The 27,234-nt window shown below is 34.7% G+C and overlaps 1 protein-coding gene across 2 annotated transcripts; it reads left to right on the top strand.

The window, feature by feature from the left end:
- Positions 1–430: 430 nt before the first annotated feature.
- On the top strand, positions 431–26,329 carry LOC149795444 (RING finger protein 145-like). Of its 2 annotated transcripts, XM_089965228.1 has the most exons (4): positions 431–689; positions 1,228–1,290; positions 10,479–10,674; positions 14,051–26,329. In XM_089965228.1, exons 2-4 carry the CDS (start codon positions 1,282–1,284, stop codon positions 15,766–15,768), a joined length of 1,923 nt encoding a protein of 640 aa, XP_089821354.1. In that variant the 5' UTR covers positions 431–689; positions 1,228–1,281; the 3' UTR covers positions 15,769–26,329. The 2 variants fall into 2 exon arrangements, with proteins under 2 accessions (XP_089821354.1, XP_089821355.1); XM_089965229.1 differs by lacking the exon at positions 1,228–1,290.
- Positions 26,330–27,234: the final 905 nt, after the last annotated feature.

Genomic DNA, 27,234 nt, shown 5'->3' with positions numbered 1-27,234 from the left:
GATTAGGGTCGAATAGATTTTCGTGTTGAAATCAATATTTCTTTAAGCTGATAACTGACCAAATCGTTGCGCACATGCCACTACGATAATGCATTACAACAGCTCGTAAAAGGCCATACATTTCAAGTTGGTATTCAAGAATTTCATATCAATTGTAGCACTTGTCTTTGATCTTGAAATCCCCTGCAATTATCGTGCAGTATTCTGGTTAATGAGTCTTAGGTTTCTGTTTCTTTGCACTGAAATAACGTTTAACAGAAATTTCCGCCATTTGTCCTGGACTTTTTGGACTTTGATAAATCGTTTCTCCGGTACGGATTTGCAGGTGTTTCTCTTTGCGTGTAATTGGACATTGGGCTAAGAAACGCTTGAAAGAAATATCTTACATTAATATTCGAGCGTTTTGTTTGTCATAAGTGACTTCCTGCAACGCAAGTTTGGCAAGAGACTGAATGAACATATAAAAATAAAACATAAAAAATAAGTTCTGTACATATGTATCGAGAGCTAATGCCAGCATATAAATATAGTCAGTCTCAGTAATCAAATTTGGAATATACAGAATTACTATGGTAGCACACAGTAGATAAATGTACTGGGCCTGAAATAAAATACACGAATCGCATTGGCATCGGACCTGCAACCCAGTAGCAGCTGAAGTTATGATACTGTGACATAGTGCCACACAGGTATGCAACGAAGAAACAGTTCATTATGACCAATTCGGAAGAAGACCTAATGCATCCTCTTGATTTCAGCTTTCGTAATTTAGACCTCTCTTTGTTCGTGTCTATTCGCACCGCCTTCGTGACTCGACTTTTTAAATGATTATTCGCACGGACGTTGTGTCCAGAACATAAAAAGACCATCCGTTCGGCGACAAGTCAGTGCATTAGAGTTGAGTGCAAAATATTCCGAATGGTATAAACTGATCTAAACATAACATGTCCATCAATGCCATTACAGGGGTTACAATAAACACAGAAATACACAGAAAAACCTAAATACACACCGAAATACATATGTATTTACATGTTCTCAGTGTATATATCGGTGTACACACATGACTTATGATTTGTTTTTGCTTGAATAGTAATAAAGAGCAAAATAAAATATGATTCGAGCGATTTTGATAAGAATTATGTACTTTTCTCCTAGTTATAATTCTCATCAATCAGTCCTACTTTATTGGACAGGAATCATAAATGTCTGATCGTTCTGTTCCAGAACGAAGGTGGTATGGTAAAGACTTAACGTTCGGGAACTGAGATAATCTCCAGAATGGATGATGTAAGTTGGTTTAATTCTTATTATTCAAAAGTTAAAGTAAATATATAATATAATTTCGGCGAATACTTTTGATTATTTTCACTTTCATTCTGTGTATGTATTGCTACGATTCTCTGGTTATCATATAAGTTGAATCAAGTACGACTGAATGTGCCATTACATGGATTCAGCTATTATAGGAAAAGAGTAAATTCATATCAAAATCAGATAAAGCATATTTTATTTTGCTTTATATTATTATTGAAACAAAAACAAATCAGAATTCCTGTATATACACCAAGAACATGTAAATACATGTGTATTTTGGTGTGTATTTCGGTTTTTCAGTGTATTTCAGTGTTTATTGTAACTGCCATTACAGGTATGGTGACTGTTAGACTAACAAGTAGATCTTCACTTTTTTTATAGCAGAGACCAGTCAGGCCAGGCCATATTTCATTCTGGAGCTTTCACCCATGCTAGTATTTATTCAGTTTATTTTGACACATTTTGTATGCAGATGGTGGAAAGCAGCAGCACCCAAAGGCAAGAATAACGCTTAGAAATTTTCTAGTGAGGAACATATTACTAGGAACTGACTAATGCATGCAACATAACTTTGGTTGTCATGCCTTTACTCTTGCCCTGGGGTGATATTGCCTTCTACACATGCATCAGTAATTTAAAAAAAGATTAGTAAATGATACATACACAGGTGTTCTGTTCTAACAGGGATTAATAGTAAAAAAGTTAGTGCTCAAAATGATTTAATGCCATGGGTAAAAAGAAGAGGGATTTTATTTACCATCTGCATCAAATGTCAATCAGAACAAATTTATTACTAGCAAGCAACTATCCAATAAACAGAACTGGTTGATGGGTGATAGCTTCAGTATGAACTATGGAAAGAGGAAAAAAAACCTGTGATAATTCAGTTCTGTTTTAACATTCCAGAATTTGTTTCAATAGACAGCCATAATATAAGCAAAGGAATATATTTAAATGTAACAGTCAGTGTAGTTGAGTGAAGATATGTAATCCTGTCATTCAAATGATCCAGGATTGATTCCTCAGCTATCCTATTTTTAGTGTATACATTGAATTATGTTTTACGCAGATTTTCTGTGCAAATGTACATTTTAAGTGTATGCTTTATCTTGAAAATGGAAATAATTATGTTACTCAAATTTATTGTTTGAAAATGCACACAAAACACTACTGAATATAAATTATAAACAGCTGACATTATCTAAGAAATCTGCTCCTTTCAAACACTTGATACACTTTAGCTATCCAAGAAATTTGTTTGTCCTGAGGTGGCGCTATACAGTTTCGCATTTTGCATAGGGTTAGGATTTTAAAGAAAAAAAATTTCCCCGGCTCTCCTCACTGGTTTTACTGTCTATTTAAAAAAGACCTTGTATATCTTAGGTATAATGCAAAGAACCTTTAATTCCCTTTATTTTGGTGTATGATTGATGGGTGTACTCTGGGTTATAGAGTATACAGCTTGGCCTTACTTCAAATGTGCACCTTTCAAAAAAGTGCTAGCTCTACTTGGTCATTTTCACTTCCTGAACTTCAGAGGTCAATTGTATAAAAAAGAGCTGATAACTTTTTTTACATTTTGTATATTTGGTAATTCATTCATTGCACTTTCAGAAGCTGGGACAGTAGAACCTGTCTTGAAAGACCACCCCTTCTGCCAACAAATACTGGTCTCTCAAGACAGGTGGTCTCTCATAACAGGTCATAACACTAAATAATCAATGAATCTGTGCATGGAAAATCTGGTCTCTCAAAACAGGTGGTCTCTCATAGCAGTGGTCTCTCAAGACAGGTTTCACTGTATTGTCTAGTCTGGCAAATTTCATTTTCCCTGTTTTAATAGCTGCTATGTATAGTGCACTTTAGACTAATTCAGACTGATTTTTTAACACAAGGGAGCAGTCATTTTAGTTAGCAGTGAACTTAAATCATGTAAAATTTCCAAAAGTACAATATCCAAAAGAAATATCATCCACATTACATTAACGTAGCATAGAGATATGCCAACATTCTCTCCACTGTGCATGTTTTAAATACGAACTACTTCACCTTACATACATCACTCTCTCAAAAGTACATATTATCTGGTGAGCGCCACCTGAGTGAATAACAGAACATTCATAGATTGGGTTGACAATAATGGAGTTTTTCATCCATGAGATTCACTTGCTATTTATTTGAAAATTTCTATCTCTAACAGAGGTGAAGGAGTATAGCTTTGTACAAGTTGTAATAACAACAGTGATTTGCAGATATGGAATTCAAGATAATCAGTTGCAATGACGGAGTATATTTCACAGATCAGGTATGCGGCATCTGTATGAATAACTTTACATAAATTGTACACATGACAGTCATGTGAATAGTATTTCCTGATGAGGTACACAGCAGCCATTTAAGGTGCACAGCGCCCAAGTGAATAGCCTCAAGCTTTTTGTACTATTGGTCTTTGAATAGGTATGTATTTATGTTTAACAGATGGATGTAATCACTGTAATGGACCACATCGAACAGTAAAAGTCAGTTTTATTCACCTTTAAAGTTGCTTAATTCATCTTTTATTTTATTGAACATCCTTGGTTGTTCTCCCTTTCTTGTTCTTTGGTATTCAAATCTCGAAAGCCATCTTGTAGACATTAAAGATATTTTGCTCACCACTATCATTATTCTTGATGTGCAGAGTGAGAAAAATCAGTTGCCTTTGACTAATTCACACATTTAAAAATTAAGCATTTAAGTTTTGTTACAAAATTTGGATATATCTTGATATTATCACATGTATTTATAGACAACAAAGAGGGATCATATGCCAAGTTAGAAGCCGACCTCAAAAACCAAGAAAACCCTAAGATTTCAATTTGATCTTAGAAACCTAAAAAAGTCATACAGAAACTGAAGAAATAAATATTTTTAAAAAAATGAAAATTTGAAAACATGACTGGTTCAACGCAGACCCCACAAAAATGCTTTTGTTGCAGTTTTTCGTTAGGCTAGTCCAGTGATCGAGAAAGCCTATAAATTTCTTAGCACTTACATGTACCAGGTATTTGTTTTTTTAATTATGTATTACTTTTAACTTTTAAAATCTATGTTTCAGAGCTTTACAAATTTGATAAAAGTTAGCTCCACTAGGGCAAGCTGACTGGAAAATTGAACTTGCCCATGGGAGATTTAAGCTTGCCCGAAATTATGACAACAAAAAAATCACAAGAAGCTAAACAAAGTAAAGGATATTGATGGAAATCACATTTATTTTTTTATTTATTGTACAAATATAGAATCTTCTTATTGTTTTGTTGCACTTTAAACAATATGTCAGTAATTAAAGTTATCAAAAAAGATGTAAATATCAATGTAGATAGTACATATGGATAGTATATGTAGTTAGATATCTTGATGAGGAAAGACAAGTAGGATTATAATGCAGATATTTTTGACAGAGCAAAGAGACATATACATGTATAAAAATAGATAAATGGATAGATAGATATGGCTTGTTTTGAAAATGTGTAAGCAAAAGACCTTATCCATGAACTTGATTTTAATTGTGTCCTGAAATTTTATTTTTCTTTATCTACATTTCCACGTGAAGTTCATTTGATCAGGCCAAATAAAAAAGTATGTATGTGTCTGGTTTCCTGGCTGACCCAATTTTTTCCAGCTAACCCTGCATTTTATTATTTAAAAATAATAAAATTTGGAATAAAGAAAAAAAATGACAGAACAAATTAACAATGGTATGTAACTATGAATAAGACTAAATTCAGGATGCAAATGATACTGCTTTTCTGGCTGATACTTTATTTAAATCCATCTGGACAGAAACACACAAACAAAAAAATATTGTTATACCTATAAACCTACCCTAATTTTATTTGGTATCATGTAGATTTTAGTATCAGATCCAGTAAGAAAAGTATGTAAAATCCAAGTCCCTAACTGAAACATTTAAATGTCAATGAATTCACTCCTTGCTTTTTATGTGGAAAGTTGTGTCCATTCGCATGTCAGCCACTGCTTCCATGTCATCCAGTTTTCACCTTGAAAATTGGCAACATGCATCTAAACTATCTTTGGTCAGCCAACGTTTTAGAATGATTTAAAACCACTTATTTTGAATCCAAAAATTATTTTCTTAAATAGTATGTGTGAGGCTCATGTATTAATCACTGAAACAAAAGATGACAAAAAAAAACTTCTTGTAGGTGCCTGATTTTCAGGTGGCTGATTGTTAGGGATGAGTGTCTTTGATTTCCAAGGACACCTGTGAAAGAAATGTCATGAATTTCCTAATCAGTTTGAAGCTGGTGACATGCATCAAGATTCAGCAACCATTGTGTGTTCAAGCTCATAAATTGCCCTTGGTCAGGTTAGGTTATGACTTAAAAGTCAGAAGATCCTTAATATGTACAATTATGAATAAAATATAACTGGTATGTTAAAATATAAACATTTATTTCCTATTTGTCACATTATCATGGCTTGAGCAAACAAATTGCAAGATTGGCTCTGCCATTGACTACAAGGAAATAATAGTGTATGTGAGTTGTGTGAAATAAAGGATTGATAGATGAAAGAAACTGTGGCATTTATTTGAAGAATGAGGTACATATATAAGCACAAAATAAAAGTACTGTTATATGAACTGGCAAGATCACAGAGCATAACACTTCCAAAACATAAAGCATTATAAAGTGAACACAACATTCTCACTTCTTCTCCTCATTGTTTTTGGAATTGACTGCAAATTCATCTACGGCAAACATGAGCTTGCCTGAGCTGAATTTGAGCTTGCCCTTGGAGTTTGGAAAGTGTATTTGTAATGTGGGTATTTATACATTTTGATTTTCCTAGAGTAAATTATTATGCTTACTGTGGTCACATTTTCTGTTTAAATTGTTCCTTTAATTTATTTTCATTAAAATGTTTCCAATGGCTACATCTAGCAACTTAATGAACATTACGCAGTATTGAACTTCTTTATAAGAATGATGCCAAATATGTGAGAGCAGTATCTTCATCTGTCAAGTTCTGTCTATTTAGATACTGAGTCCCTTGCTGGTATGGTAGCTTTCATTTTTTCTTAATTTAAAAGATAATAATAATAATAATAGTAAATTTATTGATATACAATCAGGAAATAAGACCAGTAGATAAGATAATAATAAGGCTGTGATGTGTATGAAAATGTGCAAGCCTTTACAAGATTTACAATAACCAATAAGTTGCTATTTAACTGAGACAGTTTGAAACTGAACCTTTCTTCCTGTCTACCTGTTAGGCTTACGGAACATGTGACAGCTATAATAATCTGCATATAACCCTACTCAGCTTGTGCTTGTTTCATTTGCTCAATGTTTTTATGTCTAGCTAAGACAGAGTCCAGTTTGTAAGACATGTCTTGTTAAGACAGTTCATTTTGTAAGACATGTCTTTGTTGAAAATATGTCAGTTTCAGTAAAACATCGCTATGATTGTTGTGATATTATTTCCTATATTATATATGTACATGATGAAAAATAATCCATAATTAAACCCGAGGTACTGCTTGGACAATTGCATGGTGTTTCTTTATAATAAAATGTTACTAATCAAAGGTTCTGTTCACAAACATGTTGTATAAAGGTAAATACTGTAACATAGAGAACTTGTTATCAAAAATGGCAGTAAATCAATTTTTGATGTGTAATATGTACATTAGCTAGTTTTTGTCAACCTCTGCTCTTTACTTCCAGTGCCATATTCAATATGAACAATCATAGATACATACTGTAAGAAAAGAATTGACAAAACAAATCCTACTAAGCAATCCTCATAAATAGAGGTGAGGAATTGTATAATTTAATTGGAACAGGTGGTTTTTGTGTCATTGGCAGACACATGCATTATTGTAAACTTTTATAAGCTGTAAAATTAACTTTGCCAATTATGTTTATAAATGTTGCAGTCTTAAATAATAATAATAATCTAAGTGGTCAGTTTGCGACCTGCCTACTGACCTAAAAGTAACTGCTCATTGCACGTGTCTTAGTTGGTGAACAGATCAATTTAGTGTACCAGTAGTATGCAGTTATTGTACCAGTAGTATGTAGTTATTGTACCAGGATTATGTAGTTATCATACCCAGTAGTATGTAGTATGAATCAAAGTGTAGAAAATAAATGGATCTGTAACCTAATGAACAATTCATTTAAATTTGAGAGTTCATGCTGGGGAGTGATTTAAGTGAAATAGTAACCCTAAGTGTTTTAATTTCATTCCAGTTAGCTGAACATTCAATGATGATTTTGCATTGCTTTGAGTTGACAGTGCCTATGACCACCACCCCCTCCACCCCCCGTATTATATGCTATAGTATTCTGCATGACAGGTAACATTTGTGTCACTTCTGTGTTAAAAGAATTAACCTAAAATCAGTCAGCCTAATAAGATTTTGTGGTGTTATGGTTGTCTCAGAAAACTCAGTAGTAGCGTATCTTAAGTGTCATGGAACAACATGTGCTCTTTATCTTTGCCTGAAAGTCTGGAACCTCCTCTGATGGACAGACTCAGAAAAAATCACTCTCAGAGTCCACCATATTCCAGTCAAAAGGAATATCCAGGTAGATACTATGTCCAGATGGTGCCATGTGGTCTTCACAAAGGTCTCAGGACCAGTTAGTAGCAGAGATGCTTTTTCAGCTGTAGTGGAGACCATTAGTGGACTTGTTCACTACAAGACGGAACAACAAGCTCCCATTTTATGTCTCTAGTGACAGATCAGAGGGTCATGGTGGTGGACACTTTCAGTCTGAAGTGGGATTGTTCATTTGTTTATGACTTACCACCTTGCAGACTAATGCTACAATTTTTCCACCAAGACAAGATCTGCCTGTCATGACTTATCATGATAGCCTCCCTGTAGCCCCATTAATCTTGGTTCGCTGACCTATCACACTTGTTGGTATATGAGGTTACCACAGAGGAGAAATCTTCTGTTGTACAACACAGAGGTCTCTCATACACATCAACTAAAAAAAATTCTACCTTCATGCTTTGCTCATCTCAGATCTATCTGCCAAGACCAGTTTTCAGTCAAGATTGCCAATTGCATCACATTTACTCTTTTAAAATTTATAATGCAAAGGGGAGAATCTTCTGTAATTGGTACATTAAGAAACACGTTGATTCTAGCTGGCCTTCTTTAAGTGCAGTTGCTGACTTTCTTTTCTTCCATTTCGAAGTTAGAGAACGTTCTTTACCTACTACTGTATATTACTTGTTTGCAACTGCAAACTGCACAGACCCAGATCTGTCATCGCATAATGCACCAGCAGATATGGGTCTGTGCAGTTTATGAGGAGTAATCAATAGAACAAACAAACATATACCCTGATCTGAAGGTACATTATGCTGCGTCAAATCAGGACCTTTGTTGTTTGCAGTTTGTCTTTACTTATAAGTGAGTACATATGGTATTAAGGGTTATGGATAAAAGGGCAGCCCGTTTTATTACTCACAAGTACTCTACTGGTTTGGCCTTTTGGCCAACTACTGGTTTGGCTTTTTGGCCAACTACTGGTTTGGCTTTTTGGCTAACTACTGGTTTGGCTTTTTGGCCAACTACTGGTTTGGCCTTTTGGCCAAACCTAAACCTCATGTTTCTGATCTCATAAGGTATTTTGATCCAAAGAGTGGTCTTCCTCTCATTCATTCCTTGATGGAACCTTTCAGGTGATCTCTGGACATTATCAAAATCCCATGATGAACCTTTGAGTGAAACTTCTTTTAAAAACCTTACCCTTAAGACAGTCTTCCTCCTTTCCTTAATTTCAGTGAGATGGAGTGAGCTTTATGCCTTGTCAGTGGAAAAGGGCTGTTTATGGTTCCGTGGTAACTATGATTTGGTTTCTCTTTTTTGCCATTCTGCATTTCTTTTAAGAATCAGCCACCTTCAGTAACCACAGTTCCTACGAGATTCCTCATCTCAGTCATATCTCTACTGGGAATGATCAAGTTAGGCACTTTTCTCATTTAAGACCTTATAGTTTTACATTAGTTCTCAAAAGGGAGCAGGAAGGGTTGGAATCATTTCTCTTTTCTACCTCCCAAGAGTTCCTCAAATGTTTTGGTGGCCACCATTTTCCAGGTGGATTTTCTTCACTGTGAAGAGAGCTTATCAGTCCCTCATTGAAAGGGGCCTTTTTGTCATAAGAATTCAAGTCCATGATGGCATTATGAGAGCAGCTGTCTGGCAGTTCTGTTTCACACTACCTTTTCATCCTTAAGTTTGATCTTTGGTTCACCAGACAGTACAACATGTGGTCAAGTAATCTATTAGCTAAGAGTAGTGAACACTCCTACCATAAGAGTGTGCATTTGTTTTCTTATACCTGTTTTTGCTTTTTGTTTGGGGTCATCAGCCTCCTTCCAAAATGGTAAATACGGCAAGGCAATAGTAGCAGGTAATGTATGCTATCAAAATGTAGCTCGTTGGTTGGTTGGTTTTTTGGGGGGATTAAATTTTAATTATGTAATACTTACCTGCTACTATTTGTTATGTATATTTAATTTGTTTGTTTGTTCAGTTTTTTAAAAAAATTTCATTGCATGCTATTGTAATATAACATTGTGTACTGGATTTGACATTGTCCAGAAACAGTGACAATTTTGGTAAACAACTTTTATTAATTTTTTTTAATTATCTTTCACAGAGTAAGAAGCAGTAACTTGAGTCAAGGTCATACCTGGCCTACATGATGTAAAGCACATGTCAGTTGATAAACAAACTTCTATTTTTTCCAGAAGGATGAACTCTTGACCCCATCCAGGAATCTGTTTTGCGTTTTAGTTAGTCTTATGACTGATGTTAAGATAAGAATTCTATCAGTCATGCCTTAACACTTGAGATGTCAAGTTGTTTTATGTTGTGTCCAGTTTGGGGCTTCCCTGGAAATAGAAAAGTGCTCCTAATGTGAGTATGTGAGAAAGCTTGCCAGTAGCTTCTCGTGCCAGTGGCAGAGGCACATAGTTTGCCCTTGTTTACCAGTTGCACCTTAAATAAGATTTGTACTGTATTAGTTCATTTCCGGCACTGTGGTGGGACATTGGTGTTTTGTGAACACATTTGTTCTTAATATTGACAATGTAATGCATATGTTTTGAACCCATTTTTCTTCTAGATTGGATTGCAACCAAGACACGGCATGATGATAGGATTGAAGATTCCTCGAGAGTATATTGTGACTGGGGTTAGCATTATCCTGAGGGTGCCCTCCCTCTTCCTACTAGAAGTGTGGTACAGATGGGATAGTTCCAGTGTTCTTGACAAGCCAAGTGAAGATCAGGAGCTTATTGTCACGGGCATTTATTATTCAAGTAAGTCTGTATATGTGATGCCCAGATTGGTCACTGTCATCTGAATTGATTTGAAAATCCTTCTTAAAACCCAGGATTTAATTTATTGCTCCACCCGAAATGCTTTCATGTATACTCACTTGTAAGATGAGTCCAACTGGCTCTGCGCACACCCACATCTGCCAACGCATAATGCACCAGTATTTCTGGGTCTGTGCAGTTTGCTTTGAGTAATCAGTGGGAACAAATAACATAGTCTTATCTGCAGGTACATTATGCTAAAGCAGATTGGAATCTTTGCAGTTTGACTCAACTTATAAATGAGTACATATGGTATATTGGTTTAAATCCATTTTTATCATGCACATAAGTTGAAGATATCTAGCCTAATATAATTTCCAGAGGGTTTGAATATAACACTAGGTGTTCAGAGTGAATGCCCCTTTCTAGGAAGCACAAATATGTACAAAATATTTAAAAGTAAAATTAAAAATGTTTGCCAGTCAGATATTCTGGAAATTTCATTTGAATAAAGGCATTTCTTTAGAGTGTATTTGTATGTTCACAAGCTGATTTTAAATGAATAAGTCTGAGAAAAATACAGTAAAATCACCAGCAACAACACTGACAGAGAATTTTATTTTGAATGTGATAGAGACAAAAGTCCCCATTTTGTCAGTTTTCATATCAAAGATTGAACCTTAAGCAGACATGTCAGACAGTGAAATTTAGTGAAAACTAATAAATGAAAACTTCATAACCCATATCCACTGTAGAATAAGTCTTGTTTTTGCACTCTAGGTCCTTGTTTCTTCATATGTCTTTGTAATTTTTAAACAATTTAAAACACTACATAGTAAAAATACAGTAACTGGAAATAATGTTCATGTGAAAAGAATTGTGTGCCAAACCCATCTTGATATCAAGCAGATGTAATAAAACCGAATTGAAAATGTTGAAAATAAATTTTTTAATAAATATTCAATGCAATTCATCTTTTAAATTACAAATTTTGCTAAATGGACAGCACTTCTTATATTTTAACATTTTTGTATAACTTTATCTTAATCTCCCCAGAAATTTTTGAGAGCATTTTGGTAAGGGCCATTATAAAATGTTTTCAGAATTGTGCCTTGTCTTGATTAGAATAAAAACAAATCAATGAAATATAATAGAAGTACATATATTTACCTGTACCGCTCCAGTGGCCTAGTGGTTAGAGCATCTGCCTTGGATGGGGGAGGATGAGGGTTCAAAACGCGGCTGAGTCATACCAAAGACTTCTAAAAATGGTACTATGCTGCCTCGCTAGGCACTCGGCGTAAAGAGGTTAGTGTTAGGACTGGTAGCCTGGTATCAGGATAATGTGACTGGGTGAGACATTACGCTATATGTCTGCGGCATGTTGCCCCAGTGTTAGACATCGCTATAAACTGCCACACTGCAGACATTGTAGCGACATGACTGAAACATTGTTAAAGTTATGTTAAAAATCCAAATCACACACACATACATATATTTACCATGTTTACACAGTAGTCTTTATTTCCTTTGGTTATGCCATAATTTAGTGTCAAAAGTAATTTGTCTTTGAATTGAAATAAAAGATATACTGAAAGATAACAATTGCTTCTTTTCCTATTTGAAATGACAGAAAAGTGAAATCCTCAAGTCAACATATTTAAATTAAGATTTACTGATAGAACTAATTTTATTTTCCTGATACAATGTAAATACACATGCAGCTTTGTTAAATATAATTTTTATTCACAGAATGTTTGTTGTTATTGTAAATGTTGTTATGGGTTAATCCATTTTTCCTCAAATATTAGGCCTTATATGGCAGTCAGGATATTTCATGGAGGAAGAACCCGTAGAAATCTCTGGGAAGAACCATTGACCCATGGGAAGTTACTGGCAAGCTTTCTAACATACCCATGTTGGCTGAACCCAAGACTCAAACCCATGCAGACTGTGAGATGTCTGTTATCTGTAAGGCAAGTGCCTTAGACCACACAGAGCAACAAATTGTTTGTCACGTGTTCCAGAAAGAAACATGAATAACAACAATCACAACTTCATCTATTAGCAAAACTGCTATTGCTATAAAAACAAAAATAATAGACTGTAATAGTGTCCTAAGAATTGTATGCCGTCCTCACGCTACTAGACCAATTAATAACTAAATAGAACTGAACCAAAATTTATCAGTATGGAATACTTGCTACCCAATCCAGTGATTTCCACCCAAGGATATGAAGTCTTCCAGTTTGTGTTGAAAATGTCTTTATTTATTATGATCCCACAATCTCAATCAGAATCATCATTGGTGACATCATCCTCTGGTCTTCATATCTAGACCAACATGGGGCCATCCAAGCACTGGGAAATTTGTATGCCCATTTTTTTTCAGAATAAGCATTAAGAACTTAAAATGTTATATGTGTAATATTTTGAGGCAGAGGAGGGTCTGACTAAGATATATATAACACACACTACCAGTAGACACCATCTTCACTGGCAAATCACATGATTATTTCAGTGCAAAGACAAAACCAACATCAAACTTTGTGGACCCAGCAGTCAGGCCACAGCAGGTACAGAAGATAATGGCTAACTGAGTAATTTTTCTTGGATTATTTTAATTACATACCAAAAACAAGGTTAGAACAGGTATCATTGATTGATAAGGCTTTGAATTAGATGATGTGATGTTTATTTAACTTATTAATTTTTAAAGCATAGTGTGAAACATACAGGTGTATTGGAACTGGTGTATAGCATATTAGCTAGTTTAAAAGTATTGTGGGCTGAAATCATAGCATAAAAGGACTGTTTTGAAACTATTACTTGCATACTTTGGCAGGGGTAGAAATTTGTTCAGAAATCATGAATGCCCAATGGACAGCCATATTCAAATTATGGTTCTCCAGCAAAAAACATCTTGCTTTCTGGCTACCACTCTTTGAGGGAAGTGCAATTCAATTATTCAAGATTTAGCATTGGAGTGCTTGCAGAATTAATGCCAGAATAGACATTTCTCATTTGTAATTTCATGTAGAGAGGCCAGTTGATGAAATTTATATTATGGAAAAACATGCTTATTTTAAACCATAGCCAGCAAAAGCTGGTTGTCTGGCTGGGCTTTGAGTCCATTGGTTACTCAGAATTAATTTTAAATTGTCCAGGAATGAAATTTGCTACCCCTTAATGTTATTATTGATACCAAAATAGTTTATTAAATAAAGAGAGTAGAAGGAAACTTATATTTGTTTTTCCCTCTTAAACCATCCAATTGTGTATGGATTTAATGTTTCAGCCTATAATGATTACTTTAGCCAGAATATTTTTGAGTTTGTTAATTTGGATCACAACCATTTCTTTTTCATCATTTCAGCTCTATTGCTTGCTGTGGCCCTTGCAGCACTTCCGATTGAAAAGCTGGTATCTTTCTACATGTATATTGTTAGCATTTGCCTCTTTGGCATAGCATACTATTTGTCAGAAATCTATGTTGAAGCTGAGAAGAAAGCTCATTGGCTTTCAAAAGGTGATATCGAAGCCTTATTCGCTTTTATTGAAAATATGGATTCCATGATTCGTCTTGGTTTCATCCTTGGCTTGCAGTGTGTGATAGCAGCCTTGGTGGCATATCTCCTCGACATCACAGACTGGACAAAATATACATTTCTAGTGTTTACAGCTCCTGTAATTGCAAGAATAGCTGGTCTGTCAGTGAAAGACCTCTCCATGGTTCATAACTTTGCCACAATATATGTAATTCTCATAGTCATGTTTTACATTTTCAACAATTTAGGCCATGCAATGGATATTTTGAAAGATGGAGTTAATCAGGCAGTGGAAGCTGCACGTATATTTGGCTGGATTCCAGTTCTTATGATTTTCTGGCAAACAGTCATGTTACCTGTGCAGTTGCTTATATTTTGGATTTCACTTTTCTCAGTACAACTGTATGTGTATTTTTATTCTGACAATCACCCAATTGTACAGGAAGGAACAATAGTGGTTTTTCTTGCTGCCATCGGGGAGTGTTGTGCGACACCTATCAGCCTATTTGCCCTTTGTATTACTATCTCTTATACATCCTACTATATCCTTACCCTAACTAAAATTTACCTGCAAGGTTTTGATGGCCTTATGCAAGATAATGAAGTCTTAAGGGGATGGACTGAGGGAATAACAATGCTCTTAATAGCAATTCAGACAGGATTACTGGACCTAAAACCTCTCCAGAGAGCCTTTCTCATGAGTATTCTATTATTCATTGTGGCATCTTCGTTGATTCAATCAATGTATGAAGTAACAGATCCAATACTGCTGGCACTGAGTGCATCCCATAACAAGAGAATTTTCAAGCATGTTCGCGCACTAATATTATGTACCTTTTTATGGATGTTTCCCCTCTATATGACCTATTGTATCTGTCAGTATTTTAGTCTTGACTTCTGGTTGATGATCATCATCTCCAGTTGTGTGCTGACATCAGTTCAAGTAATTGGATCGTTAGTTATCTACACACTTTTCATGTACGATTCCATTAGAATGACCCCATGGGAAAGCCTGGATGATATAGTCTACTACACAAGAGCATCAGTAAGAGTCTTGGAATTTTTTGTTGCCTTATTTGTAGTCTGTTATGGAATCAAGGAATCCTTTTTGGGAGAATGGAGCTGGGTAAACTCTTCCATTTTAATGGTGCATTGCTATTTTAATGTGTGGCAGAGACTTCAGAGTGGATGGAAAAGCTTTCTTCTAAGACGAGATGCTGTAAAGAAACTTGAATCTTTGCCATTGGCAACAGAAGAAGAACTGGCAACTATTAAAGATGTTTGTGCAATCTGTTTTCAGGAGATGCATTCAGCACGAATAACAAACTGTAAACATTTCTATCATAACTCATGTTTGAAAAAATGGCTGTACATCAAAGATGCTTGCCCAATGTGTCACCAACCTATTAATAAAATTGCCAGTCAGGTAGAGGAGGAAAATGAAGAGAGACATGTTGCCAGCGAGGAGGGGGATGAAGAGAGTGAAGATGGAAATTCATCTACATCAGAAGACTTCACTGATGATAATCATAATGGGGATACTTGAGAGATGGAAAGGGAAAGAGAAATAAGTTGTGTTTCTAGTCATATATAAACATAAATTGTCAAACCTGATTGAAGCATCCATTTTTAAATGATAGAGAAGGTTTAAGACAGATGGCTCCTTAACATCAGTTCCTTTCAATTATGACTTTATCAAACTAATTTGAAGAGTTAACCGTTTAATACAGGTATTTGCCAGATATACAAGATCTCTCAGGTATGTTTAACTTTAATAGACTTCATTCTCACATTCGTTATATGAACTTTAAATAATGAGATCAGGGTTCTGGAACTTTAACCTGACGCTTAAAGATGATGGTAGTACTAGTGTCATAGTGGAGAACATTTATATGCCCACCCAAAAATGGAACAAATCAACTAGTGTTGTTTGCTCCTCTGTCCAGTTGGCTGGCCAACCATTGTTTGTCTATCTCTCCATTTTGGTTTTCACAAAATCAGAGTAGTTTCTAGTCTTTGTAATTGACTAAACTCTGAATGGTTTATACAGTAGATGAAAATGAAAACTTTTGATATTAGGATTAAAAAAGTCTTAAGTCAGGATCACATGGCTCAAAGGGGGAAAAAAATGATTTTTACTTGAGAATGTTTGTTCCAGTCTATATATGCTGACTATATTTCTTGGATCATTGTTTCATCCACTATGTGCCAGTGTGGGCTTTTCACAAAACAGAACAAAGTCCCACCAAAAAAAGAAATTGAGTACACAAAAAAAAAGAAATCAACAAGGTCCATTTCTCACCATAAATCTGATAATAGATGTCAACCAATCATTAAATGTCCACATTGCTCAATTATTGTTTGTAGAAAATTCAATAAAATCAAGCGATCTTGCACTGGTCAGCCTGTCTATTTTCACTCATTTTCCAAATGCCATAATTATGTGGACAGACTCCAGATAATTATATGTATGAGCAGTCTGTGGATCATCCTAGAACAGTCATATACTCATTATATCCCATAATATTTGCAACAAAAATGAAATGGTCTTGATTCAAATTATGAAACAAATTCAGGCAACACATTGAGGTAACTGCTTCTGTTTTGTTAGCATTTTTTGAAAGAAAATGTTTAGCCTTGGCAAGTCTTGTAAGCACATGTTTCCAGTCACATGATATTTAATGTCCTTTCTCATTTTTAAACTCTGCAAAGTTTTGCTTAGTGGTAGATATGGAGAGAGGGATAATTTGTTTACAACAGTATCATGCTGAGATATCGAAATCAAGAAAAGTGTATGAAAATATGATGACCCTAGTGAAGAAGCTGGTAAACGCGCAAAAATGGAGACAAAAAGTTGAATAGAAAATTGAACTGCTAACAAATTAGATTCCACAGTGGTAAAAAATAAAGATTTAAAACATTATCACACTCTCAAGAAATCACTGGAAAGCTGAAACTTGACAATGACTCATGACTGTAATGTTGGAGGGGTGTAAAATTGTAGACTTCGACTTCACATGCACTGTTAGACTAGTTTTAGGCATCAAAGTTCAGAATCCAGAAGTTAAGATGGTTGTTTATTTGGTATTTCAGGTAAATAAAATGCTAAAATAGATTATGTAAACGATACCTCATTTGTTATGAGGTTGGCCTGTCATGACTATACCATTGATTCTTGTTAGCAAATGAAGTGCACCAGTTGGTCCCTTTATTGTAAAAATTAAATGAAAACACTGATGGATGGATTGTACATGGGCAGGGAAAATATGATTTGGGTGCCAAATATCAAAGGTCAAGGTAACCAAGACAAATAGAGTAGAATTCTTTAAAAAGTAGCATGAATTACAAGCCACACACCTGCATTCACTGTTGTGGATGACTTTCTGTGATGGCAAGAAATGAATCAATTGGGTTAAAAGGTGAGAGATCAATGCCTCAGTGATTCAGATAAGGAAATATGGTTTCCACATTATAACTCTTGTTCTTCTTGATCAGCATTTTAGCAAACTTTCCTTTAGTCCAGGTTAGATTTTAATGTTCATGGGTGTCAAAAAGGTCAAGGTCAGTATATTTAAAAGGTCAATGATAGATCTTGGTAAAGAGAATCCCTGCTTCAAACCTTGAGGTTTTGGTCATGCACTCAGAATTTTAAAAATGGCTAAACAGTGTTTTGATAGATTGGGCTCCCATATATTGAAGAAATGTGACTTGGGCTTGATTTGAAAATCCTACAGAGAACTCTGAGTATTCCCTGTTCATGTATACATACAGATTATAATGTTGTTAAACAGTGGGTGGGTGTGTAATAGCTTATTGTTAGAAGTCCTGACAATTAAACCTGTTAAAGTTCTTATGATTAACAAGAAAATATTTTTCATCCATATATTTTGTATTTGATTTTTATCGAATTGGCTCATCCGCATCAGGCATGAAGCAGGGTATACCATACAGAATGCATAAATAGAAGAGTTAACAAAAAAATATACAAGTGGTTTAATACTTAAGTGTGTTGATGTTATTGAGGGGGTGGAGGGTGAAAGAGGTAATGTATTCCTCAAAACATTGTGTTGTGTATGGTAATTTTTCTTGTAGCATTTTTATAAAGTTGTAATGAGTGATTATATGATATAGATATACAAGTAGTGATCCTTAGTTTAGTTCCTGTACAATGCAAAAATAATAACTCTTTGTTTATTGTTGTTGCTGAAAATATCATTTCCTTTTCAGGAAATGATCAATTTGTAAAAATAGAGATTTGTTTAACAATAAATGTTGACATGTTAATACACTTTATTATTTGCTTTGCAAAACTGTAGAGTAAATTATATGTATATTGATTCTGTGTTGTTGTTGCTGAAAATATCATTTCCTTTTCAGGAAACGGTCAGAGTATATCATCACGAAATGGTCAGATTGTAATGATAGAGATTTATTTTAAAATAAACTTAGACATATACGTTCATGTTATTTCTTTTTCAAAACTTGTATATTGTTATGTTTTGGCGTTAAAGTTGGAGAGTGTAACATATTCATGGCATAATTTATTTTCTTCCGCAGTTTTTTTTCCAAACAAAATTTTAATTTAGTATTAGAAATGCATGACTTTATCAAAATTAAAAATGATTCTGTGCTTTAAATTTTTACTCCATTTTCGGGGCAGGGTATAGCAAGGTGCACTGAACAGTCGGACTAAAGTTTATAACCTTCAGAGATGTTTAGGTTCATCAATCATCTGAAAAATATGATCTATGATCAGTGGTCGCAATGACAAAAGGATAAAATATAACTGGATTTGTTATGAAAATATTGACAAATCCAGATAAGTTTCATGCATGAACTCTGCTCCCTTATTTCCATGAAGCTAAGTTAAATGTCACTGTCACTACTTACATGCATCTGTTCAGTGTTAAATGACACTATCACTGCTACCTTATATCTGTTCTATGTCAGAAGACACTATCACTATCACTGCTACCTTATATCTGTTCTATGTCAGAAGACACTATCACTATCACTGCTACCTTATATCTGTTCTGTGTCAAATGACACTATCACTGCTACCTTATACATATCTGTTCTATGTCACTGCTACCTTATACATATTTGTTCTGTGTCAAATGACACTATCACTGCTACCTTATACATATCTGTTCTATGTCACTGCTACCTTATACATATTTGTTCTGTGTCAAATGACACTATCACCGCTACCTTATACAGATCTGTTCTATGTCACTGCTACCTTATACATATTTGTTCTGTGTCAAATGACACTATCACTGCTACCTTATACAGATCTGTTCTATGTCACTGCTACCTTATACATATTTGTTCTGTGTCAAATGACACTATCACTGCTACCTTATACAGATCTGTTCTATGTCACTGCTACCTTATACATATTTGTTCTGTGTCAAATGACACTATCACTGCTACCTTATACAGATCTGTTCTATGTCACTGCTACCTTATACATATTTGTTCTGTGTCAAATGACACTATCACTGCTACCTTATACAGATCTGTTCTATGTCACTGCTACCTTATACATATTTGTTCTGTGTCAAATGACACTATCACTGCTACCTTATACAGATCTGTTCTATGTCACTGCTACCTTATACATATTTGTTCTGTGTCAAATGACACTATCACTGCTACCTTATACAGATCTGTTCTATGTTAAATGTCAGTAACAAATTCTTGGAAATGGGTTAAATATCAGTAGCAAACAGTACAGCTGCTTATCTCGATAACAAATAAAAGCAAGATTTCAGTCTTGTGTAGGACAATTTAAAGCACCAGCATTCCATTGGAACAAGTGCAAAGATGAAAACACAACTTGAAAGTCAAGTTTTATTGAAACTTTGTAATTTGGATTAGGTTTGTTAAAATACCCTTTGTTTAGAAGAGTACTGACATGCTTTGTAATTTTTAGGTAAATGCTTTCAATGACATTGCAGATCATTTCTGAATCCAAATTTTTCCCTTAGATCCCATAGATTAACATTCATTATTAGATCCTCAGGTATTTGCACTTAGAACTAATGCACTTGATTTCTCCACTGAATACATTACTCATTCCCATTAACACGAAGTCATTAACACAAAGTATTAAAGTCCAAAAAATTTATCAAAATCAGCACTGTTGGGAGACAAAAAATGCAGTATTTATCTATATATCATATAGACAATGAACAATAGCATCTACCATTATTGGAATGTACCATTGAGGTCAGTATATATAGTAACATGTCTACCCATTCATTCAGTCTTCCACGTGTAAATTATTTTATTCACCACACAATCTAATTAGTGCACGGCATCCTGCAGTGGATGATGGATTACCATGAAACTTTGTAAATACTATGTTCACTGCCTGAATGTGTACATATCAACAAATTACAATGCTCCTGCAATTTTTTTCAAGGACTTATTGCCCCTATTGTTTTGCAGCATTGTATGATGCAATCTTTTTTGCACAATTAATCCTACAGGTTTGGCTGATCGCAATTAAACTTGGTAAATATTGTGGCCATTATGTGAAGGTGTACATATCAACAAATTACATTGCTCCATAAATTTTTGTTGTTATTAAATCGTTTGTCATGTAATTTCATGAAGTGTCTGACAGTCTTTCTTCTTCAAATACATTACCCAATCGTAATACCTTAGGAGAACTACTACTACAAATCGCAAATCCAGCCATACCAGACTAAAACTTTAGCTAAGAAGCTAAACATTATCTGCCCACCCACTTGGCAGTTAGAGTGATCTCCCCATGATGACAGGATTAGTGCCAATCCTTTTGTGAGTTACTGCTTCCACTTGTGCCAAGTAGTACACTCTCATCAGACAGAGGCCTCAAAAAAGCCATACAAGCAGCTTGGAAGTTTTCTCCCTTGAAACAAGTTGGAGCAGTTTCATCTTCAAAGGGAAGTATATTTCATCTATAACTTTATAACTTGTTTTTGTTTTGTTGCAGATAAAGTTTCTAACTTTTTATTGTTACCACTTTGCTGTCTTCATACACATAGGCACCTTTGGTACATAACTGCATGGGTCACAGTGGCATCCCTTCACATTACTATAACCATATTAATAAGTGCACATCATGATATAGCATGTACTTCAAAGTTATATATGTAACTCTTTACCGAAATTTACCAGTATTGAACATCAATGGGCCTTTTCTACAGGTGGCATTATCTCACAATGAATATATTAGTTTCAATTTCATAAGTATAAAAAATATAGCCTTCCTGCAGATATTTTGCTACTAGAATTGATTATTAAGTATTAATATTAACACTCTTAATTCTCTACCTGTACAGGTCACATGCACCATTTTTTAGGTACTTTATTTATCATAGAGTGTAACTCTGTACAGACACTCCTAGGTTCATAAAGCAGCACACATGCATGCTGTATATATTGTGTATATATTGTCTGTTCTATTTTGTCTTTCGTCTTCAGAAAGTGGATGAGACCAGTATAACAACCACTCTACAGGTGTAGTTTTCTCTGTCATTCTTTGACTACATGTCAGACTTGCATATTATGGATAGAAGTCAATGGGTGGCAGTTCTATGGGTCAGGTGCTGAAGCATACCTTTGAAGGATGAAAATATCAGCTTGCATGTATGGGTTCGAAACCATGTCATTTACTGCGGAGGGAGATGGAAAGCAAAAACATCTTCAGTATCAGTCTCAAATTATGGACCAGCTTTGTGGATCTCGTCCCAATGTCAAGAACAGGACAGCGTCATGCCAACCAGGTTGATAATGTTCCTTAATGACAGGGCTCAGCCATATAACTCTGACTGCACTAGAAAAATGAACTTGTGTTCAGTATCACAACTCGCATAGTGCTGATGAGCACTTGTGTATGATGCCCAGCTCAGTGCCTCAATACCCATGAACCCAGTTCATGAATCCATTATACAGCAGTATAATCCATATAGTCCTGCCAGGCACTTACAATGGATGACATCCAGTTTATATAGGCATCTCATGGATCAGTCTAACCTGCATAGTACCTATAGTACTTTGAATATACAGTATCCATCTTGGTGCCTCAGTTTCTTAGAGATGTCTCTTCACTTGTCCTCAAACCTTTGCCACCCAAAGGAAGCCTCTACTTAGCAATACCTTGAAAGCAGCTGATCTAATTCATAATGTGCTGCAATCCTCAACATTCTTCTCCAACTACTCTGCAGATGACACAAAGACTTCACTTGACTACTTTAATCCAAAAATGATGAAAACTGGCTGATGTTCTCTTGTCCTTATTAGATCATACTATGATGAATGAAACTCAACCCTACATGCTTGGACTGAAGACATTTTCCATCCATTCCCATTGGAGTTATGTCCTCCAAATTCCTCCGCATCACCTGCCTGGTCTACAGTTCTGACATCAGGTGATCATTGACTATGGAAGAATCTATTTTCAGTTGCTTCAAAAGTTACTGACATTTTGGGCAGCTTGCATTATTAATGACAAGTCTCAAGCATGTATGGACAGTGTTTTCTCACAGATGCCTTTCCTCATATTGTTGTAGATATGGTTCTATAAGCTCAACACACCAGTTTTTCATTTGGATACCCATTAGTTGATTCATAATGTTGTGACCATTTGGATCAACGTTGCATGTAATATCTATGGCAATCTTTCAAAAGGTGGGAACACAGCTTACCTTCTCCCACTCTCAAATCTCACTGGACCTGTGAGGGGGCCTGTTTATAGAATGGCCCACTTCATAAAGATAGAGGCAGAACCTATTATGGCCATGGCTGTGCCAGCAGCTATGAACTTTAACAGATGGAATGAGATGCAATATTCTCTACCTTCACCTTTTTTAAGGACCATCATAGACCAAGCTGTGTTGACGAACTCAATAATCTAAGGTATTATGATTTGGTAGGTATTATCAGAGAAACATATTATTAAAAAAAAATGGTTTTTCAAAGGAGTGGTGTGCTTGTTTGTCCTTAGATTCAGCTCCATTATGCTTTGGTTTATACGCATTTTTATTTAGTGTTTTTATTGATTAACACTTTTGCATATAATTTCCCATTAATTAGTAGTTCCTTTTTAATTGTTGTCAGCTCACCTGGCTGTAAAGCCAAGTGGTGTTCCTGCATCCATTTTCAGTTGTCAGTCTGTCAACATTTGCTTGTTACTGCTTTGGAGGCCATATTTTTGGTGCAGATATGATCAGACTTTGAGTATAGGTAGGTCTCAGATGGAGGTTATATATATTGAGCTTGTTATCTGGAGGTCAAATTTCTGATCCAACTTTGATCAAAGTTGGAATGTTTGCTTATATCATCAAGATCTTTGACACGTTTGATGTAACGAGCGATTTACACACGTGATCTTGCAGTTAATTAGTTGAGCCTGTTAGTATTCTGGATGACATTTTCCTCATGAGATTTTTTATAAGACTTGGAATATAGATTTTTATGGTCAAAATCTCGCATGAGAATAATAATTAGTGAGATCCACACTTATTAATGAGGTGATCTTACATTTGATTGGCAGAACTTGTTGCCACTCTAGAGATTATATTTCAGATCTGATTATGAGTAAACTTGATACAGATTTAAATCCTCAAGATCTAAAATGGGTAGAACTGTGAGCAAGATCAGTGGATAGTGAAGAGATAATCTTGCATCTGTTGGACAGAGCTTGTCCATACTTTACTATGTCTGATCAGGTTTTTATCAAACTAAGTAAAGAAACATACACTGTCTCATCCATTGAGCCTTTCTTAATGAAAGTAGCTCAGATAGAAATGGTTCTCAATTCTATGTACGGTAATCAATTTGTTTTCTGTTTTGTAGAACTTCTCTCCCAAAGGAAAGCAAGGGAAGTAACTTATGATCTTGAAAATCGAAAATCAATTTAGGTTACGCATCATTTCTTTCACTTTCAGACAAATGAAAAACACATTTTAAAAGTTACCTTTAGAATACCAGGTGCATACATTAAAACTAAAAAACTTATAGAACCAGGAAAATAATGTATGTTTGTCATTTAATACAGAAGAAAAAGTAAAAATGGAAATGTGACAATTGGTTATATATTAAGCTTGTAAAACCATTGAATCTTGATAATCTTAAGAAACTATTATAATAGTGCTCAATGATGTAGAAAGCATCCTCTTACATGTCATAAGAGGTGACTAATTAATGGAGGCAGGAGTTCTGGTTGCTGTGGTTAGCACACCCTACTTGCAAGTGAAGGAGTGATGGTACAAATCTTAATTACAGTGCAGCCTGGGTCAGCTACTTTTATATGTCCTTGGGCAGGCACTTTATTTCAGTTGCCCTGGCATTGGTAACCTGTGCCATACAACACCAAAATAAACTTAAAAGCCTGTCACTCCTCAATAATTTGTGCTACTGTGCCATACAACACCAAAAAAAACTTAAAAGCCTGTCATTCCTCTATAAGATGTGCTACTGTGACATACAACACCAAAATAAACTTAAAAGCCTGTCACTCCTCTATGATTGTGCTACTGTGCCATACAACACCAAAATAAACTTAAAAGCCTGTCACTCCTCAATAATTTGTGCTACTGTGCCATACAACACCAAAATAAACTTAAAAGTCTGTCCCTCCTCTATGATTGTGCTACTGTGCCATACAACACCAAAATAAACTTAAAAGCCTGTCCCTCCTCAATAATTTGTTCTACTGTGCCATACAACACCAAAATAAACTTAAAAGCTGTCACTCCTATAACTTGTGCTACTGTGCCATACAGCACCAACATAAACTTAAATGCCTGTCACTCCTTTATAACTTGTGCTACTGTGCCATACAACACCAAAATAAACTTAAATGCCTGTCACTCATCTATAACTTGTGCCACTGTGCCAGACAAACTTAAAAGCCAGCTGTTACTCCTATATAACTTGCGTTACTGTGCCATACAACACCAAAATGAACTTAAAAGTCACTCCTCTATAACTTGTGTTACTGTGCCATACAACACCAAAATAAACTTAAAATGCCTGTCACTCTTCTATAACTTGTTCTGATTTTGTACATACCTTGTATGATGATTTCTGCTAATAAAAGTTATCATTAGACCATACAGTACCCAAAAGTTTCATAGGAAGAGTTTTGTTTTTCCTTTCCTCTATCAATGTTTGAAATAAATTGAATGATGACTTATAATACTGTGCAGTTGTTTAAACAGCTTTAGAAAAAGTACTCCAGAAATATTTAATTAACCCAAATACATGTATATTGCTTTATGAAAATCAAAGACATTCAATAGTTTTTTGAAAATTGAGAAATGAAGAAATAATTTTCATTTGCCCTTTTTAATGATCATTTGAGTAACTTGTTGAATTGTTCATGGTGTACTACTAGAGAAAATGCATTTCATTATTATTTCTACAAATGATACAGTGCAGACCAGACATGATATTATCTTGAACATTTCAAGAAATGGCTTTACAGGGATTTCAGTTCATGGATTCACTACCTGGTCATCATGATGTGACCAATTCTCTTAACATGAAGGCTGTTTTTTGAACATTTATTTCTGATTCATGCTGAATCTCTTAACCGCTAATATGTTAGATAATTGTAGATTATTGCTCAGTGGATCAATGGTCTTTAATTTGTTTTGATATTACTCAATTATTTTGCTTTTAACACTTTCCACCAGATGTTTCCTCCATCATATTGTTCATATTACTCAACATTTCATTACAAATTTTGACTACACATCCACACTCATACATACATACATACATATAGATATATATATATATATATATATATATATATATATATATATATATATATATATATATATGTGTGTGTGTGTGTACTGAGATAAGTGATCTACATAAATAAATACTCGTTAATATAACATTTACCATGGATTTGATTATCAACTAATCTGTCATAATCTACTAGTAATTCTTAGAACTTCTTTGCAATTCATGCCACATTTGAGAGGGTATTGATGTGGCATACAGCATGTGGTCTAATCATCTGTGCGAGCATTATGCTAACCTATTTTCACATTTTGTCTCTGTACATGTTTGCCTTTGCCAATAAAATATCATTATTATTATTATTTTTATTAGTATTATAATTTAAACTAATTTTTCACTGCGATATCTTTAATGGTTTTGAAGTTTTGCCCTGGAAACAAAAATGTGGATAATGGATGGATGGATGGACACATGGACAAAAACATTAAAGTATTGAAACTGACAAATTGTGAATAACAAAAGGAACATCAGGACTTCTATTCAAGTAAACATACTTAGATTCACAAAGGTATCTTGAATGGTTTGGGAGTTATGCTCCAAAAATAAAAGTGTGAATGATAAATGGAAGAGTGAACATGGAAAGTGGATGAATATGTAAAAAATACTGAAACAAGATAATTGTGAACAGCAAAAGGAACACTGAGACTACTATTCTAATATGTGTACCAAGTTTCAAAGAGATACATATATCCTAAATGGTTGTGATGTTTTGCCTTCGAAATGAAGGAATGAATTGAAGAAAAGACCAAATAACAAGATAAAATATATTTAATTTGAAGAATTGTGAATAGCAAAAGGCACATTGGAACTACCCACTAGTCCAATATATATATATATATATATATATATATATATATATATATATATATATATATATATATATATATATATAAAGTTTCACTGAGATACATTGAATGGTTTGAGAGTTGTGCTCCAGAAATGAAAATGCTTATAGGTTTTTGACTGCTGCATGGACATAGTGACAGCTGTGTCCACTGTATTATACATTCTGTGTGCATGAGTGCATAATAAATCTGATTATAGATAACTCATGAGATCACATATAAACATGAAACATTTTGGAGATGATGGCTAACTGACATTTTGAGCATAGCAATTAATAAGGATACTTTTGCCATCCAGTATTTTAGGTCTTTGGCCTAATTTTCATTTCTCAGTCCATCTCTATGCTACCATAAAGAAC

This window comes from Sinohyriopsis cumingii, chromosome 7, assembly GCF_028554795.1.
Source record: "Sinohyriopsis cumingii isolate HCF-2022 chromosome 7, ASM2855479v2, whole genome shotgun sequence".
Lineage (NCBI taxonomy): Eukaryota > Metazoa > Mollusca > Bivalvia > Unionida > Unionidae > Sinohyriopsis > Sinohyriopsis cumingii.
This window is presented reverse-complemented; position numbering and strand designations above follow the sequence as displayed.